The 18,055-nt window shown below is 52.4% G+C and overlaps 7 protein-coding genes across 7 annotated transcripts; 4 read left to right on the top strand and 3 right to left on the bottom strand.

Annotated features, from left to right (window-relative positions):
* Positions 1-734: 734 nt before the first annotated feature.
* Positions 735-2,457, bottom strand: EsH8_V_000648 (imidazoleglycerol-phosphate synthase; the record flags this gene model as incomplete). The annotated part of the gene is made up of 2 exons (XM_083273164.1): positions 735-2,264; positions 2,335-2,457. 2 exons carry the CDS (start codon positions 2,455-2,457, stop codon positions 735-737), a joined length of 1,653 nt encoding a protein of 550 aa, XP_083125879.1.
* Positions 2,458-2,995: 538 nt separating this feature from the next.
* EsH8_V_000647 (TFIIIC subunit 6 family protein) lies at positions 2,996-4,214 on the top strand (the record flags this gene model as incomplete). The annotated part of the gene is made up of 2 exons (XM_083273163.1): positions 2,996-3,139; positions 3,192-4,214. 2 exons carry the CDS (start codon positions 2,996-2,998, stop codon positions 4,212-4,214), a joined length of 1,167 nt encoding a protein of 388 aa, XP_083125878.1.
* Positions 4,215-5,653: 1,439 nt separating this feature from the next.
* EsH8_V_000646 (uncharacterized protein) lies at positions 5,654-7,258 on the top strand (the record flags this gene model as incomplete). Its single annotated transcript, XM_083273162.1, has 1 exon — positions 5,654-7,258. The coding sequence occupies one exon, from the start codon at positions 5,654-5,656 to the stop codon at positions 7,256-7,258; it is 1,605 nt and encodes a 534-aa protein (XP_083125877.1).
* A 1,228-nt stretch (positions 7,259-8,486) lies between these two features.
* On the top strand, positions 8,487-10,085 carry EsH8_V_000645 (FAD-binding oxidoreductase; the record flags this gene model as incomplete). Its single annotated transcript, XM_083273161.1, has 1 exon — positions 8,487-10,085. One exon carries the CDS (start codon positions 8,487-8,489, stop codon positions 10,083-10,085), a length of 1,599 nt encoding a protein of 532 aa, XP_083125876.1.
* A 759-nt stretch (positions 10,086-10,844) lies between these two features.
* EsH8_V_000644 (uncharacterized protein) lies at positions 10,845-12,058 on the bottom strand (the record flags this gene model as incomplete). Its single annotated transcript, XM_083273160.1, has 3 exons — positions 10,845-11,146; positions 11,366-11,740; positions 11,806-12,058. The coding sequence occupies 3 exons, from the start codon at positions 12,056-12,058 to the stop codon at positions 10,845-10,847; spliced, it is 930 nt and encodes a 309-aa protein (XP_083125875.1).
* A 1,939-nt stretch (positions 12,059-13,997) lies between these two features.
* EsH8_V_000643 (amidohydrolase family protein) lies at positions 13,998-15,393 on the bottom strand (the record flags this gene model as incomplete). Its single annotated transcript, XM_083273159.1, has 2 exons — positions 13,998-14,852; positions 14,923-15,393. 2 exons carry the CDS (start codon positions 15,391-15,393, stop codon positions 13,998-14,000), a joined length of 1,326 nt encoding a protein of 441 aa, XP_083125874.1.
* Positions 15,394-16,444: 1,051 nt separating this feature from the next.
* EsH8_V_000642 (amidohydrolase family protein) lies at positions 16,445-17,254 on the top strand (the record flags this gene model as incomplete). Its single annotated transcript, XM_083273158.1, has 1 exon — positions 16,445-17,254. The coding sequence occupies one exon, from the start codon at positions 16,445-16,447 to the stop codon at positions 17,252-17,254; it is 810 nt and encodes a 269-aa protein (XP_083125873.1).
* Between the last annotated feature and the right edge of the window lie 801 nt (positions 17,255-18,055).

Here is an 18,055-nt window from a genome sequence, read left to right as displayed (position 1 = left end):
TAACCGGCCTTATTCGTGTTTTGTCTTTTTTTCCCCTATACGTTCATGAGCTAGGCAGTTGGGAGTTCTTCGGCTTTTTTTTATCTTCGTCTTTTCTTATCGTTCACCCCTGTTTTCATGTCCATTCGGATTTGGCAGGTTTCGCATTTTTATTTTGCCCTCTTCTCTTCTTCAGTTACAGAAACAGCTCGAGTCTCGAGACAGACACACCAGCAGTATTTGGGAACAGGGGGGAAAAGCGTTTCGTCAAAAGCAATGAACATCAAAAAGGGGATTCAAGTCCTTCGTGTGTGTGTGTTTTTTTGGGGAAATCTTTTTTTTCTTCTGTTTTCTGTATCTGTAAGAACTGTCGGAGGGGGCTGTTTTCTTCTTCCCACAGGCTATGGAGTTTTCATTCCCGACGGGAAATCTTCTATTGTCGGACCGCTTCCAAGGTTGGTATCGTCTATGAGCGGCCCAATTCTCTCTTGATGTTGGCGGGGAGGGGTGAGCCGGACGCAAAAGGAACTGGCATGAGGATCATGTCACCAAGGCTTCATCGGGGCGTCTGCACGTCGGATTTTTCACAAGTAACTCTGGGCTTTTTCCGTAAAACGTAGCACCGCACAATTATTCAAACAAGTTGCAAAACTTTCAAATGCTCTCTTCCTCCTTTTTTTGTTGATTGTGGTCTTCATGTCCTCGTTTCAATGTGTCTTTGAAGTGATAAAAAATATGGATCGCTGTGTATTTGTTTATATGCTCTCCTCGAACTGCCGCACCTTGAGCCCCTTTTCGCCCAGGAAATCCTTGACCTGCTTCACAGTGTACTCGCCGCGGTGGAACATACCCGCTCCCAACGCGGCGTCTGTCGTCGTCTTCTCAAAGACCTCCTCAAAGTGCTTAGGGTGCCCCGCACCGCTGGAGGCGATGACGGGAATCTTGACGGCCGACTTGACCTGGGAGATGAGCTCGAGGTCGAAGCCGCTGTTGGTGCCGTCGCGGTCGATGCAGTTGAGCAGAATCTCACCGGTGCCCATGGCCTCAACGGCCTGCGCGAGCTCGACAACGTCCATGTCGCGCGTCTCGCGGCCGCCCTTGATGGTGCAGGCGTACCAGCAGTATTCCTCGCCCTTGGGGCCGGGGGTCGACGTCTTGATGATGTTGTGTCGCGTTGCGTCGGGCTTGGGGACGTAGACACGCTTGGGGTCTACGGAGACGACGACGGCCTGGTTTCCGTAGGCCTTGGAAATTTGCTCAATGGCAGTGTTGCCGAAGAGCTTGCGGCCTGCGCCGTAGTATTCCTCAGCCGCGAGGACTGCGTCGGAGCCGATGGAGACCTTGTCGGCGCCGGACTTGAAGTACATTGTCGCGATCTCGAGGGCAGAGACCTTAGTACCGTCGGTGTCGACGGTGTCGCGGATGCCACCACCAACGGTCAAAGGTACAAAGACAGTCTCCGATGTGCGGCGGAGGATCTCAAGCATGGGCACGTCGGCCAGGGGGCAGTCACGGAAGCTGGTGATGTTCAGGAAGGTGATCTCATCGGCGCCTTGCTCGTAGTACCGACGGGCCATATCGACGGGCTTGCCGAGATTGCGGACGCTGTTGCCCTCTGTCTTCTCGCGCACATCGTACTGGTCACCCTTCGTCACGACGAGATCGCCCTGATCGTTCGTGCGGACGTCGAGGCATGCAATGACGCGGCGCGTGAGTCCGTCCTTGAAGGGGACGGCCTCGGCGGGTGGTGTGACGGTGGTGTTGCCGCTAGCGAGGGCGGCGGCACCGGAGCCATCGAGGAAGGCGCGGAGGCAGCGAAGGCCAGCAGTGCCGGACTTTTCGGGGTGGAACTGAGTTGCGAAAATGTTGCCCCTGGCGAGAGCGCCGACGAAGGTCTCATCTCCGTAGGTGCCCGTCGCGACGGTCCAGCCCTGGGCCTCGAGGTCGCCGGGGATGTAGGGGTACTTGTACGAGTGGACGTAGTAGTATTTGGAGTCCGGGCAGAGGTCGTAGAGCTTCGCGCCGCCCGTGTTGGCGCTGTTCCAGCCGATGTGGGGGACGGACTTCTGAGAGGGATCGAAGCTGTCGAGGCGGCCCTTTACGACGCCGAGACCGGGGACAGATTTGTCCTCGAGGGAGCCGTCAAATAGAGCCTGAATACCGACACAGATGCCCATGAAGGGCTTGCCCGAGGCGATGTGGGCAGAGATGGCGGGGAGGAAACCGGCTTGGGAGAGTTGAGAGAGGCAGTGGCCGAAGTGGCCGACGCCGGGGAGGATTAGTTTCTGCGGGAGCGCATTGGTTAGACTACCGCGAAGCTATAGACGAGGATCATCGAGGTTTCAAATGACTCACTTCTGCCGAGGGAACATCTTCAGGTTTCCTAATCCATTCAACTTCGTAGCCGACCTTCTCGATGGCGTTCACCAAGCTGCGAACGTTGCCCGCGACGTAGTCCAGCAAGTGGACCTTTGGCATGGTGGGCAGACTGATTGTATCTCGATTTGGGTTTCTGGTATGTGGTATATAGAATGGAATGAAGATCAAGTTTTAGGTTTCGGAACGAATGGAATGCGCCGTTTGAAAACCGTCGCTTGTGGGAGAATGTTCAATTGTGAGTCAAAGGTGGGATTGCCCGTCCGCCCGTCATTCGGAGTCGTCCCTGGGAAATTTACTTGCGATAGCGGGGCAGAGGGGTTGTGAGCAGCCGGTCGCAGTGCCCCGCATACCCCCTGTTCAATTGACAATTGCCCTGTGGTAATCTGCCGCCAAATTGACTGGGGCAGCAGCTTCCTGGAACGGGAAATCTGCTTCATCGCCCTGAACTTGGAGCTCCCTCGAAAATTTCTACACTGCAACATTCCGCGATGGGGATTCTTCTCGAACGCGAAACTGTATGACGTATTCCCCGGGTTTGCTCTAGGTCGCAGCAACTTTTGTCCTCCCGCCCAAACGACTTCAATGCACGAACTTCATCAGACGACCGGAGTCCTCTTCCACAGATCGGTGCGATAACATGGCTACCCACGCGCCGACTCCCTCGGTCGCGCCAGTCATGGCTGCTACAGTGCCCGCGGACCAGCCACCGATGGCACCTAACAAGGTTGACGAGGGCGATGAGTCGGAGTGGGAGTATGAGTACTCGACGACTGAGACCGAAGTAGGCCGTTCCAATTAACGAGGCTTGAAGGTGCAATTGCTAACGTTTCCAGACATACTACCTCACCGTCGACCTCTCCATCCCTCAGCTCCTGCGTCGGAAAAGAAATGCGCCAGTGTCTGGAAGAGGAGGATACCACTACAAGCACTGGGCTGGCCCTCACAGAAAGCCTGATGAGCCGAAGCACCACCGAATTCTCTCAGACGACGAGAACGACGACGAACCAGCGCTCGAGCCCGAAGACGATGCGGAAATGGATCAAACTCAACTAGATCCCAACATGGACAAGACCGCAGACAACTTCGACGCCGACGGCGAATCTGACCCAGCGGCCGACATACAGGTTCTGGACCTGCACTCCGACAAGCCCATGTTCGCGTACAAGGGGAAGGTGTTTGAGGGGCAGTGGTCGCGAAACCTGGGCACCGAGGTGATCTTCACTGAGCACGACGCAGAAGACCCGATCCCAGCCCTACGGCATCTCCCCGGCGGTGTGGACATGCTCGCGGCTAGCTGGTCGCGCATCAATACGACGGAGAAACGGTTGGAACCAAGGCATGAGGCGGCGGCTAAGGACGACCCGCTCAAAGAGATCAGGAGGCAGCATGGAATACACATTCCTATCACGGCAGACAAGACGGGAGAGCGAAAACGGCAAACGAGATTCTTGGAAAACCTCATGGCGTTGAAAGTCAAGAGAGGCGAGAAGGACGAAGTCACAGTTTATGCACACGCAGCGCCGAAGCAAACCAATGACGGCACTACCGGCCGCAGGAAAAAACGGAAGCCACTGCCCGAAGGAAGGCCGAGGAAGCGTCGGGGCCGAGGCGGCGGGACCCGCGGAAGAGGAGGCTCATCCATGATGGAGATTGACCCTGACATTAAAGAAGACCTTAGCAGCATAGCCGAGGCTGCAGCTCCACAAGCTGGGACATTATCCATGCCTACACCATCGACATGGGCGGACTTGGGGGGACAGGCCGAGGGCGTGGACCAAGGCGCGGGTCCGAATGAGGATTATGAGGCCAGCGAGAACGACTATGAAGAGTACGAGGATGGTGGAGATTTGGAATAGGCCATCCGAGAATGTGCCCTCTAATCGGATGATCAGCCACGTCTGGTCTGAACCACATAAACTCTTGTGCCTGCGACAGATTTTGCGACCCGAACCCACAACAGCTGGCCAGTTGGGGTCGATGGAAGAAAGTTCCAATAGAGCGATGCGTCGGGTAGAACGGCGAAATTAGTGTACGTGACGCCAATTTCGAGGGATAGAGGAACCTCCATCGCCAGGCATACCTGGGCTGGGTGGCTGGCCGGCAAATGGTTTTGTAGAGAGACAAGTATGGATGCGTGACATGGTCAGGCCGAAAACAGTCGGAGAAACGTTGGCAGAGTGGCAGGCTGGACGGTAAGGTCGGCAGCCCAAGAATGACATACCGGCGAAACCCAGTGGCAACGACGAACTACACTATGATCTTCCAGCATTCCTACGCAGGCAACATTTTGCGCGACAAAATTGCCAGGCGGTGTACGAAAGAAGCATGAGCAAAGAGACTAGTAGACGGTAACTACGGAATCGTGGGGATTATATGGGAATAAAAGCCTCAAAATGGAAGAGTATCCTCTAGGACTTGCATAACAGATCGAGGTACCAGATCAGTTGAGCCTACTTTTCTCCAAAGCCATGCCGGCGTGGCACTCAATCCCACCCACCCACTGCCAGCTCACATGCAATCTCAACGATGGGTAATGCCGCTCGTGATGGCCACAGGGATCGGCTGCTTGCCGCAAACACTCAGCGACGGGTGGAGGTCAGCGGTGACAAGGCACAGCGAACAAACTGGAGGCCCTCGTGGTAATCTGCAGGGATCTGGTTGGTCCCGCAGATCTGAACTCTCCGCATGAGGTACCTGGAACCTTGCCGCATTCCTTGCGAAAAGATACCTTGCTCAATGGGCCGTTTACTGCAAATTGTAAGTACCGGCGTCTGTCAAAGACTCCAGATCTTCGAGGGTGGCGGTTGCATTGAGCCAGTGGAACAACCCCCCAATCCCTCCAATCCTTCCCACAGGCTGCCCTGTCCCTGATTCCCTCCATGCTGCCGCTGTCGCTCTCACCGTCGCCCGCGCTCCCGCTAGGTTCCGTCCGAAACCCAGCCCCAAAAGCTTCCTGCTCCCTTCCTATTCCTTTCCTTCGACGTCTCAACAAACTCTCCTTGAACAACACAAAACACCGTCCAAAGGGGCCCCAGCGTCCGCCGACCATGTACATCCGCTCGATCCTCCCACCTTCGACCTCTTTGTAGTGGATTACACTTGGTGATGCTGTGCCGGACCCCGCTGACTACCACAAGACGTGCCGGCATCCCGAAGCCCCCCCGAACCATCACTCAGCCTCCATAGCCAACAACAAAGATTACCCATCGTCGCGGCCAGCCCGCTCTTAAAGTCTTCTCGTTTGCCAAAGAATTCAATCCTGCGAAACCCTAAAGACGATTTGACCACTATTCCGATGTACTACCTACGACGCATCACCATTCTCCTCTCCCTGCTGGTCTCCGTCTCGTTCCTGGCATGGTTCCTGCCTCGCTATCTTAACCCGAGCCCGCCAGACCCAGCCAAGCAGCGCGAGGACAAGAAATGGGTCAATAGCAGCCCGTACTGGCTCGACCGCCAGGCCTGTCGCTGGCTGAGTCTCTGCGGCGTTCACCATCTGTCGTGGGACCCCGCCTCTCTCTTCCCGTACAAGAATGACACCGACGCCGGCGATTTGCGCCTGGAGCTTAGGTCCCTCGATGGACGGCATTCTGGTTGGGAGACGGCACCCAAAAAACGTTCGCCGCGAGACAATAAGGAGGAGAGGAGGAAGGTACTCAAAGAAATCCCCAATTATGTTCTCGAGTATGCGCCGCTGGTCCACCTCTACTCAGGCGAAAACTTCTGGCCATCCGACATTGCGGAACACATCCGACACATGACGCCTTACCTGGAGAAGGAAGCCTTAAACCGCTCCCTTGCTCTGTCTGACCTAGACATGTTGAACAAGGAGGATGGTATGGTCTACCTCACAAGCAATGACGACGTCGAGGAGAGACCCGAGTGGCTGCACAGCCACGTTAGCATACCTGAACCTTGGAAGGAGGACGGAGACGATGGCGACAACAAAGATAACGATCGCCCGACTGAGGATCACAGCCGTGTGCAGTATCCTACAGAAGATACGACATGGTTCGATGTCTCTCGCGACCACCCCGTCTACCGCATTTCGGACCCTCGTCGCCTGGCTCCACAGTTCGCACCTTCATCCGCTCGCTCCGGCGGCTTCCATCACCGTCGCCAAGACCAAAAGCCAATCCCCGATACACCAACCCACAAGCCCGACCAGGAAGGCTACTCCAAAGCCCCTGCGGTTTTGGTTCTCGTCGACAAAGGCTCCGGTATCGTCGACGCATTCTGGTTCTTCTTCTACTCGTACAACCTTGGTCAGACGGTACTGACCATTCGCTTTGGCAACCATGTTGGCGATTGGGAGCACTGCATGATGCGCTTCGAAAATGGCGTGCCTCGTGGCATTTTCTTCTCTGAACACGAAGGCGGTCAGGCTTATACGTACGGCGCCGTCGAAAAGCGGGGTGTTCGCCCAGTCATCTACTCCGCCGTTGGGTCTCACGCCATGTATGCGCAGGCTGGAGATCACCCATATGTGCTGCCCTTCAAAATGCTCAAGGACGTCACTGACAAGGGCCCGCTTTGGGATCCGGCCAAGAACTCTTACTCTTACTGGTATGATTACGTCGAGGATTTGGGCGAGGACCTCGACCTCGACCTCGATGACGAAGTCGACGTGGCTAGCGGCCACCGGCAGGACAACCCCACCAGTCTTGTCCCGACAGCAGAGAATCCCAACGCACCAACGTCTTGGTTCCATTACGCCGGCCCATGGGGCGACAAGCTCTACAGCCTAGCCGACATGCGCCAATGGCGCCTTTTCGCCCAGTATCACTATGTTTCAGGACCTCTGGGTCCCAAGTTCAAACGCCTGGATCGTGAGAAGCTATGCATCACCGAGCGCTGCCGGATTCTCCACGACCTGAAGCCAGGGCAGACGTGGTATTAATAGAAGTTTATACAAGGGTAAAATGCAAATAAAGAAGAAAGAATATACCAGAGAATTACTTTTTACGCTCGTTTCATTGGCCACTGGGGATTTGTTAAGCACGTTGAACATACACATACTCCTTCATGAAGAAATTTGATACAGTTCTAACACGATGGCGGCTTACTACCAGGCACCTGTAATTCGGGGCTTGGCCCTGCTTTCTTGGGCTGAGGCGAGGCTTCATTCCTCCAACGAGACTGATTAAAACATCTTCCGAAAGCACCCTGGTCCAGTTTCAATATTCTCTCCAATGCTCCCTTGTGCGAACACTTTATGTCCCTGCAGCTACTCATCTGTTCCCACAACACGGCCCTCTCCCCTTGCAAATGTGAGTTGTGGATCATCTATGCACTTTGTGTATAGCCAATGGAGATGCGAGTTCCGAGACATGTTATCCCGATTGTTAAACTTGAAGTATAAAACCTAAACAAAGTCAAGTCTCTGTCTTATTACGGGGTATGGGTCTTGATGAAACCTGTTCGAAGACCACCCACGCGCAAGAACTTTCTAGCGTCGTCTCCCCAGAGCCGTTGGTCGCACTCCCAATTATCAACGAAAGGGTGCAATTTCTCATGTCTACCTACGTACCTTCTGTCTTTCTCTCGGGGGGGGATATCCCGAGGTGCCAACAGTCCAGCTCCGCATTATGTTCTTCGCCATCAACCCCTCTCCGCCTCATTCCCATCCTCGTATCTTCCGAAGACTCAAAATACTGCCCCCAAGAGAGTGTGGGTATCAACAGGGTGTGGTTGGCCTATTGGTTCGGGTATCTTGTGCTGCTCTCACCTTGTCCTAGCAGAAAGAAAAAAAAATTTAAGAAAAAAAGAAAAACTATTCAAAGCAGGCAACTATACAGTGAATATAGTGCGAAGAATAGAGTAAACGAGCTATGCACCTACGTCGTACTGGCGGCCTAATGCAGCAATCTCGCTAACATACATAACACATAACACATAACACCTTAGAACCAACTGCAGGCTCGGCTATGCGTGAGTGCCTAACCTCACTGGTGGTATAATTCTAGTTTCCCCTCACTTGGGTCGGTCAAACACGGGGAGCTTAACTTCCTTGTACCCGCGAAAGCCCAAGGGTGCTTGACAATACTTAAATCTGCACGAGAAGCCCATTGACTGAGGGAAAGCAAATTGCCCAACATCCTCATTACCCTTATCAATTTCCAGCAAATATGCAGGGCAGCCCGTGGTCGATGCAACGACTGAGGAATGCGCTTCTGATAGTTCTTCCATTGTTGGCTCCGCTCTCAGTAGAAGGCAGCTCTTGTTCGACAGCCGACCAAGCATGTTCGATCCTCGCCTCGACATTACCAGCCGAAGTGGTCGTGGCGCCAAACTCAACCGCCTACCAGACAGTTCGGGGCAGCTACTGGAGTGATACGGCGGGAAAGCTGAGCCCGGTATGCATCACACGGCCCAAGGACACCAAGCAAGTTGCTTCCATAGTAAAGGTGTTGGCGACATGTGGGAGTAAAGTACGGTTTGCGATCAAGAGTGGAGGGCACGGGTCATGGCCTGGCTGGTCTAGCACCGACGGCGGATTACTTATCTCGTTGGACTTGCTCAATGGAGTCCAGAATATTGCCGACAAGGGGTACGCTCTAGTTGGGCCTGGCACGCGCTGGGTCGACGTCTACGCGTCACTCGAGCTTCAGGGAGTAACCGTTCTTGGGGGGAGATTTGCATCAGTTGGCGTTGGCGGCCTTCTGGTTGGAGGAGGACTCAGCTACCATAGTGGACTTCATGGTCTGGCCTGCGACAACGTGCTCAACTACGAGGTCGTTCTTGCTGATGGTACCATCACCAACGTCAACCAGACATCTAAGCCCGACCTCTTCCGCGCTCTCAAAGGCGGCGGCAACCAGTTCGGTATTGTTACGGGATTCAGCCTTAAGACGTACCGACAGACGACAGATGTTTGGGGCGGCGTCCTTACTTTCACCATCGAAAAGGCCAGCCAAGTCTTCAACGCCACGCAGGCCTTCAGTGCCAGATACGATCCCTCATCGCACATCTACCTCGGCATGGGAGGGGGCGCCAGCCCGCAACTGTCCTTTATCAACGTCTATGTCTTCTACAATGCCTCCTCCCCACCCGTTGGCGACGCAAATCCCTTTGCTGCCTTCTATGAAGCCGGGCCCGTTGCGGACACCACCTCCACGCAGACCTACTCGACCCTTGTCGCTTCTAACAACAATGGAGGCCTATCCCAGAGACACTGGCTGCTCGGCGGCCACACATTCCCCAACCTGGTGGCTCCGTATGGCGCTAATCTGTACCTTAAACAGTGGCAAGATTTCCGAGATATTGCCAACGCCACGGCGGCTGGTGACCAAGACCTTGCTTTTTCAATGGCGATAATACCAGTGCAGGCGACAGTAGCACGAGCTGGTGAGAGGGTCACAGGCGTGAAGAATGTGCTGGGACTCAACCCTGATACTGGCGACAGCGCTTGGATCGATTACTCCGTCGCCTGGCTAGATGACGAGGACAATGGCAAGATGTTCGGGTTTGTCGAGCGCATGAGCAAGGCCGGGGACAAGCTGGCGCTGTCATTTGCGCCCGGCGTGCCCAGTACGAACGCTGGTGCCGTGACCGCCAAACAAGCAAGCTTCTACCGGACCAATCCACGGTATATGAATTATGCGCTCCTAAATCAACCTGTACAGGCCAGTTATGGCGTTGAGAACCGGCTGTTCCTGCAACGGGTGCAGAAGCAATATGACCCGGCTGGGTTGTGGAAGAGGAACGGCGGTTTCCTGTGGGATTAATGGAACTCTGTATTATTGCGCAGGTGTATATGTGCGCCTGCAACCATAGCATGATATCCGAAGCCAAAATAGATGATAGCATTGCATCCCTAATGCTTGTCCTGTTTGGAAATAAGCAGCAGTACGTTCTTCGATGTCACCGCACTATTCTTCTGCGGAGACTGCAAAAGGTTGTGAATAATGACCACGCCATTTGAATGGCAACTTATCCAAAGGGAAAATACAGAACAAATTGAGTTATGACGCTCTGGAAGTTCACCCACCAATCGATTGGATATGGAAAGCAATGCAACAGTTACCATGATGAACAAACAATGTCGTGAACAGAATTCGATCCAGCATATGCGTCCACAAGTCAAGTAATAAATGATAAGTTCACATCTTATGGTAAAGGAACTGTTGCTGGGTTGTACAGACTGCCGCGGATTTTAATTCTGACAAAGATGGCAGTGTTATTTCAGTCTCCAATAAAAGCAATGTCATTTTCTACTTATTAGAACATTTTGGATATCGACGGTAATTAATAGGGAGGCATTTACTAAACCAGTTGGTCATATTGGCTTCCAAAAGACAGGTAGTCTAGCCTGGCAGCTTTCTAGAAATACATTGACGTTGGCTTCAATTCCCTGAAATTTCTCATTGTGAAGGACTACAGATTTCATAAACCATAGTTATGAAGACAAGGGTTTCTTCGTGTCTATTGAGAAGGAGCGTTTTGCAGCTCTTTATACAAAGATCAATCAAATACCTTCTTCATGGTTAGACTTGGCGAACGTCTTCCGTGTTTTGAAGAAGACTGTCCTCCAACGACGTCCATCCTGAACGTCCCATAGCCTTTAGCAACTCCTCAGCCCTTTGCTTCGGCTTGATGATGTGTGGATACTCTCTGGCTTCGAAGTCATCAGGGAATGCGTGACCAGGATTCTGCTTTCGCAGAACGGCCAGGACTCTATCCCAGTTGAAGGGTTCTGCAAATGCAAAGATGCGCTCGTTTTGAACGTTGGGTAGAATGGTCGCAGCGACATGAAGGATTGCTGTATCCTGCACGTCCACAAAGTTCTCTGTCGTGGTGTAAGTTTATGAAAAAGAACGTCATTCCAGGAACTCTTACGAGGCAGGCGGATGAACTCAGGGACCGGGATTCCCTGCCAAAGAATGAGTGGCATTCCCGAACTCGAGGGATGTCCTTGATTTTTCGCATCTAGACTCTTTCCGAAATTGAGGTTGGGGAGAACTGCCAAGAGTCAGACCAATTACTTTCAAGAAGGAGATGAACATACCCGTGTTGACAGTCAGGTCTGGGCGCGTGAGTTGATGTTCCTTATGGTACTTCCAGACCGCCTGTTCTGACTCGACCTTGCTGGCAGCGTAAACGGCCAAGCCACGCTCCGGCGCATACGGCGGAGGGGCCCAAGCCAACTTGACAGCATCCTCGCTCCAGGAATCTTCTGTAACCACCACAGGTTGCATGTAAGTGTCGGTATCTGCGGGCAATACTGCCGAAGATGACGAGGTCAAGACAAAGCGCTTAATGGCGGGCTCCGCGTATGCAGCCTTCAACGCATTCACTGCACCCGCAACGACGGTCGGGATGACTTTGTTTGGGTCAGACTCAACTCCTACAATAGCTGCGACGTGGATGAAAGCAGACGCTCCTAGACGTCGGGATTAGCTCACTTGGATCGGTGTTTGAATATGAAAACTTGAAAGATGGGCTTACCTTTTGCCACATGGTCGTATGACCCTGCGATGCTGATGTCTGGCACCGACAAAAGCTCGAATCTTCCAGGCCCATACTTTTTCTCGAACAGCTCTCGCAGCCAAATGTTCTTGTCGGTATCACGGACTGTACCACGGACGTTGTATCCTTCCTTGAGGAACTGATCGGCAACATGCGAACCTATGAAGCCATTGGTACCCGTGACTACAACTGTTGATCCTTTGGGTACAGCAGGGTCGAGAAGAGAAGCCATTATTGGATATCGTAGTTGTGTGATTATCGGAGCAAGGTAGATGGCAGTTAGAAAAAGTTGGTTGGGGACAATCCGCTGGCCCTGATGCCTTTTAATAGTTAACACAAAGCCTGTCACTCACCAAACGTACATAGCCAGAAGTTTCGCGATCTGCATTTCACATTGGATAACGTTACTGTATTCGTGATGGTTGTTTGCGGACTATGATTTCAAAGCAATGGCCGCAGGGGTCTCAATCTGCAGAATAGCAAGACCTCACAACATGAACGGCTCACTTGCGGAAAATGTGCGGAGATTACCAATCCTTCGGTGGGCGCGGAGTAACTACAGCTCAAGATCAGGAACGGGACAATCCAGTACTCTAGTCCAGAAGCATTAAATTATTAGGAAAGCTATGAAACAATGCCCCTACCAGTAAAGCGCTAGTATTCGAGAGAAGGTGTGCGATACTGCGAAAGTGGTTTTATGTTGAGCTGTGCAAGCCAAAATCTATTCTCCACTTATTGTTTGGTGATGTTCGAAAGTCCGCTCCCACTGAGCAATGAGGGCAGATCAACTGTACGTATTTAGACTGACCCCACCCACAATATTTGCTGGTACTAGCGGTGAAAGCGGATTTTAAAGCAGGATTTGAACCTTGGAATGCACTCCGCCAACCCCCCTTACAAAATGTATGCTACATGGTGCTGATATTAACTCTTAAATATGTAAAACAGGCAACTTCGGCCGAGAGATAAAGGAACAGATATTTTTAACGTCTTTTCATTTAAGTCAACCAGGCTGGGCACTCAGCATGTGGGGAACTCACGACTTCGGTAGGTATATAAAGACAAATATCCTGCAGAACCTCTAAGGGGGGGTTCAACCTTGAAGATCCTGTTGGTATCACAGGATACCCGTACGGGTGGTAAATCAACATAATCAAAGCAATGCGGTCAACTGGTTCTATATTCTGTATGTATGTAGAAGAGAAAAGTAGGTAGGTTGGCTGCGGCAGCAGTAGTGAAAGTATTGCTATTGGCAACCGGAGGTTGAATCTCTGGGTTCCGCGGCCGGCTGCTGCTGCTGGTCGGCTCCCTGTATTCTGGCTGAGCAATCCACCAGATATGATGTTGCTCACACCTAGCTTCCACTTCGCTGTTCATACGTTGAGTTGTTTCTACATTGTTTGCTTGTCTTACGTTAGTCCTTCTATTGAAATACATCGCGACTCTCTCGGGATCCATCCCGATCCCTTGACAGATTACCCTTTCTGGCAGATCCAGAACGGCTGCCAGAAGGATTGTGTTTAATACGCTGTTTTCCGGACTGTCGATTGAGAAGCAGCCCTGATGATAGAAGCTACTACAGATAATTCGACGAGGCGAATCGGCCATTGCCCAGTCCGCTGGCAAGCCCTACTCTCGGTTCGGGGAGGAGGACATACACGAGATGCCCGGAATCACAAAGTGGTGGGGATATTTCCATGAACGAACACAAGGGAAGGATAGCCGGGCATGCCTTTGGGGCACATGGGCATAGCGACCCAGAAGGCGCAACACATAACCTAACTTGATTTTTTTTTTTTTGGCTTTGGGCAAGGAATGAAAATGACCAAAGGGCAGAGTTGGATTGCATGTCGGTGTTCGCTTCATATTCAAAAGGTTAATGTAATCAGCTCATTTTTGGAATGCACCCGGGTCGCGACTTCCCAAACGTGTTAGGCAAGTGGGAGATGGCCGCGCTTCGCCTGCCCCTGCTCCTTCCCCGCCAGCGTGAGGCAAGTCAGCAAGAGCTCCAAAAATATTCCTGTCTGACCACTGACACCTCGGCCATGAACTATCATGAGGCGTAGAAACACTTTAAGGTGTACGTAAGTGTAGTTAGTCAAGAGGGTCGTATTGTCCCTATTCATCTGTGAAGATCATGGAGGGTACTACTGGCTAATACCAGTCGCTTCTTACAGCTTCAGGGCCGCTTCGATGCCCTGTTTCCAAACCTTAACAATACCCTCACCCTCCCACATGTAGTCCAATTTGTCCGTCACATCGCCCTTCACCAGAACCAGATCGGCGCGCTTCCCAACCTCGACGGTGCCGCGGTCAGGAAAGCCCATCCTCTTTGCGGACACACTAGTAGCTGTCTTCAGAGCGTCCAAAGGGCTCATTTCACACTCCTCCACATAGAGAGCCAGCTCAAACCACAAACCGACACCGAAAGCTGCTCCTGGTAGTCCAATCGCGGCATCCGTTCCTGCGACGACGTCTATACCTGCCTGGTGCAACCTCCGAATGCTCTCACAGCTGTATTCGCAGGACACATGAGCAGGAGCAATAGATCTGTTGGTTTCCAAAAAGGTCTTGCGGCCAATATCGTTGAGTAGGCCCCTCTCAAACCCGATTTTACCAAACTTCTCGCGCAGATCCCCGCGGAAACCCGTATGGCCTGACAGGATAGTCAAAGTCGGTATGACGAATGCGTTGACAGACTTGTACAGGTCGACGAGGTGGTCCGTCGGGCGTTGGTCCATAATGGTATGGGCCAAGCCGTCCACGCCAGCCTCTAACAGCAGTTCTGTGGAGTGTATGCTCAAAGCATGTCCAACGACGACCATATTCTCGGAGTGAGCCGCCCGGATAACGGCTTCCTGCATCGATTTTTCCGGAACCTGGAGGTCCAGTGGTGGTAGCTTGAAGCAGCAGAGGTCCTCTTGCATGAGCTTGATGTAGCTGGCGCCATCAGCCTTGTTCTGGCGAACATATTCGGCGGCATTTTCGGTCGTAACCTGGGCCCATTCACTCAAGATGGAATGCATCTACTCGTTGAGAAAGGAAAAAAATTAGCTCCCATTGTAGAATTACGAGGGTCATCCAAAGAACACGTACCTCGGCGTTCGGATGGTTGGCCAGCACCATTTGCTTCGGGTACCCACCTTTGATGGTGGCAGCGGACAAAGCCGTCTTGAGATCGGCCTTGGCCACTCGGCCCGCCGCACCCGCCTGCTTCGCCTGGTGAATTTCCTGGTCTATTTCGGCCCAGAGCTCATCGATGCGGCTCTTATTACAATGCAAGTCGCAGACGGTGGTGATGCCTCCCTGCAGCGCCACCTCCAACAGCGGGTATGACATGGCTTCACGGCTTCCGTGCATCAAATGGGTATGCGCGTGAGCATCGATGAGACCCGGAATCAGTGTGTGACCAGAGCCGTCGACGACCGTGGCATCTGCAGGGACACTGACTGGGTTGTTGCTGACCTCTATGATTACTCCCGCATCCGAATCGAAGACGACAGTCGTGTCAGGACGGACGTCTTTGCCATCGAAGAGCTTGACATTCTTTACAATGGTGATTGCCATGATATTTTTAGGTGAGTAAATTGATACAAAGTGATGCAAAGAAAGTGTAAACGGATTGTAGAACAAATGCTTTTTGTGATAGAACTAGGAAGACATGCTGTGAAATGGTAGAAGATACAGTGAAGATGCCCGTGGTATTAAAAGAATAATGAGGACCAGTTTATGATCACTACTAGAGATGATCGGTAACTTAAGGCACCGACTTCAGTAGATACACCGGCCATCGGGTCCTTTGGATCGCCGGGTGCCGTGATAATTACCCACACACTGCCTCGTTGTCTAGAGACGGCTGGCAGTAAACGCCAACCCTCGAAGTGGAATTGGCGGGATAAAATGATTCCAATTGGTTAGAAGCTCGTTTTATACTGTGTTTTAAGCCCGGACCTCCAACCTAGATTCATGGGCGGTCGGGGCAAGTTCCACAAAAGCTATATCACGTTTTCTCGGGCTTCCGCGGCCCTCGGGCTTCCGGGCTCTCAAGACTTCCAGGCTCTCAAGACTTCCAGGCTCTCAAGACTTCTAGGCTCTCAAGGCTTCCAGAATCTCGCACTCACGGAGATCTGGAGAATCCTATATTGAGGGAGGTTTTGGTGTTGTAAGCAAGTATAATAAATAGTATGTGAGGTATACTGGCTAGCTACGTGCCTGACTGAACCACATAATAAAGCGAACACAGTCGCCCTCTCTCACTCTCACCGCTCTGCAATAACCAGCTCATTACAACACCTCGTTGACAGCCCACACCTTCTTGCATCTTTCCCCAAGCCTATTGAATCTTTTCACTACAATGCCTTCTCGCGTCGGGTTTATTGACGTACATCAACACGCCCTTCCCCCGGCGTACGTCGAAGCCATACTGAAAGTCAGCAATAATGCTGGAGATGGCTCTGGGTTTCCAATGCCGCCGTGGTCCATGGAATCGGCTCTTGCTAACCTGGACAAGGTTGGAATCGACACAGGCAAGTACCGCCACCGCATTGCTATCACTCATTGATACTAATAACGACTTGCTGTAGCCGTCCTATCTGTCTCGACCCCGGGCATCCCGTTCATGGGTACTGGGAGCTCGGCGAGAGCTCTGACGCGGACCCTCAATGAATGGTTCGGCGAGCAAACTAGCGACCCCAAGTTCGACAACCGCTTCGGCTTTTTTGGCGTTCTCCCCGATTGGCAGGATGTCGACGGCACGCTAGCTGAGCTTGACTACCTTTACCAAACCCAGCGGCTCTGCTATGGAATAACCACCTATACCAGCTATGGCGGAAAGCTACTTGGCGATTCTACATTCAAGCCCATTTGGGAAAAGCTGCAGTCGTACAAGGCGCTTGTTTTTATTCATCCAACAGCGCTTGAAATCACCCCATCTCATCTGGCCGGTTCGTTCCCTCAGCCAATTATCGATTTTCCCTTGGCCACCACCCGTACTGCGGCCGATCTTGTTCTCAGTCGGACGATGGAGTCGTGCCCTGACGTCGACGTTATTCTGTCCCACGCCGGTGGTGCGCTCCCTTGTCTCCGCGACCGCCTGAGCAGTGCTATGCAAGTGCCCGAGATTCAAAGGCAACTTTCCGTCACCGTCGAGCAGGTCGAAATCGGGTTATCGCGCTTCTACTATGACCTCGCCTTGGGAACGAGCGCCGCCCAGCTCTACGGCCTACTGGAGACCTCAGATGGAGCGCACGTCCTGTACGGCACCGACATTCCGTTCGCGCCCAACAGGATTGTCCTGGACAAGAAGCAACAGTACCAGAAATTCGTCTCCAGCAACGAGCGGGGTTCAGAAATTGCGCCGGAGGTTTTGAAAAACAACGCATTGGCTTTGTTGAACAAGCATGCCCAGCTCCAGCAGCCCAATATGTAGACTCCTAGCAAACTGTCATAGAAAAGTGTCTACCGCTGTCGATGTCATAGAATAATTCTGCTAGGTCAGATGTGCCCAGGCAAGCGTGAACCTCCTGCCTAGATTAGCAATGTTGACAGCAGCGCTTGCAAGCGTACAAGTACTGGCAGGCCTTTTGGGTTCGTGGCTCAATTGGTTATTGTTAGGCGCGGTCAATTCCAGCCCGTCTGTTACAATTGTGCTTGCATAGTCACACGCCCTGCTGGCCGCCACCCTGATGTCGTTGACAGCAGCCATAAGATGTCAGCTTAGAGTGGGGGCTTGTCTGCCTTGACCCCAATTATCGTATAACCACATGCAGCCCATTGGTTGGAATGAGATCACTGTGCCTAAAAGGGCACCAATGAGAGATATCAAGCTATTGATAACAAGAATACCGCTGGCAATGAGGTATGCAACCAAAGTAATGGTGAAGGTACAACCGAGCCACGTCGACCAGTGTACAAAAGTATTCGCTGCCAGGTGTTTAGAACCTCTCAGGTTCCGGACGAAAATGTGCTTGCTTTCTAGCTGTGGCTGGGTTAGCATGACTCTTGGTCGAAGAGTGAAATACCTATGAAGCGTCACAGCCGCTGAAACAATTAGTCCAGGAAGCGCGAGGCCAAAGGATATATTGATTTGAAAGATTTTCTCGTACCCTTGCTTGAACTTATTAAGAGAACGGTATTCATCTAATAGCTACCCATCTAACAGAAGTGGCCTGTATCGCACGTCACGCGGCATGGCATGCGTCTCGTCTGACTCAATCGCAGGCAGGCCGAA

Source organism: Colletotrichum jinshuiense, chromosome 5 (genome assembly GCF_051148585.1).
Source record: "Colletotrichum jinshuiense chromosome 5, complete sequence".
Lineage (NCBI taxonomy): Eukaryota > Fungi > Ascomycota > Sordariomycetes > Glomerellales > Glomerellaceae > Colletotrichum > Colletotrichum jinshuiense.
This window is presented reverse-complemented; position numbering and strand designations above follow the sequence as displayed.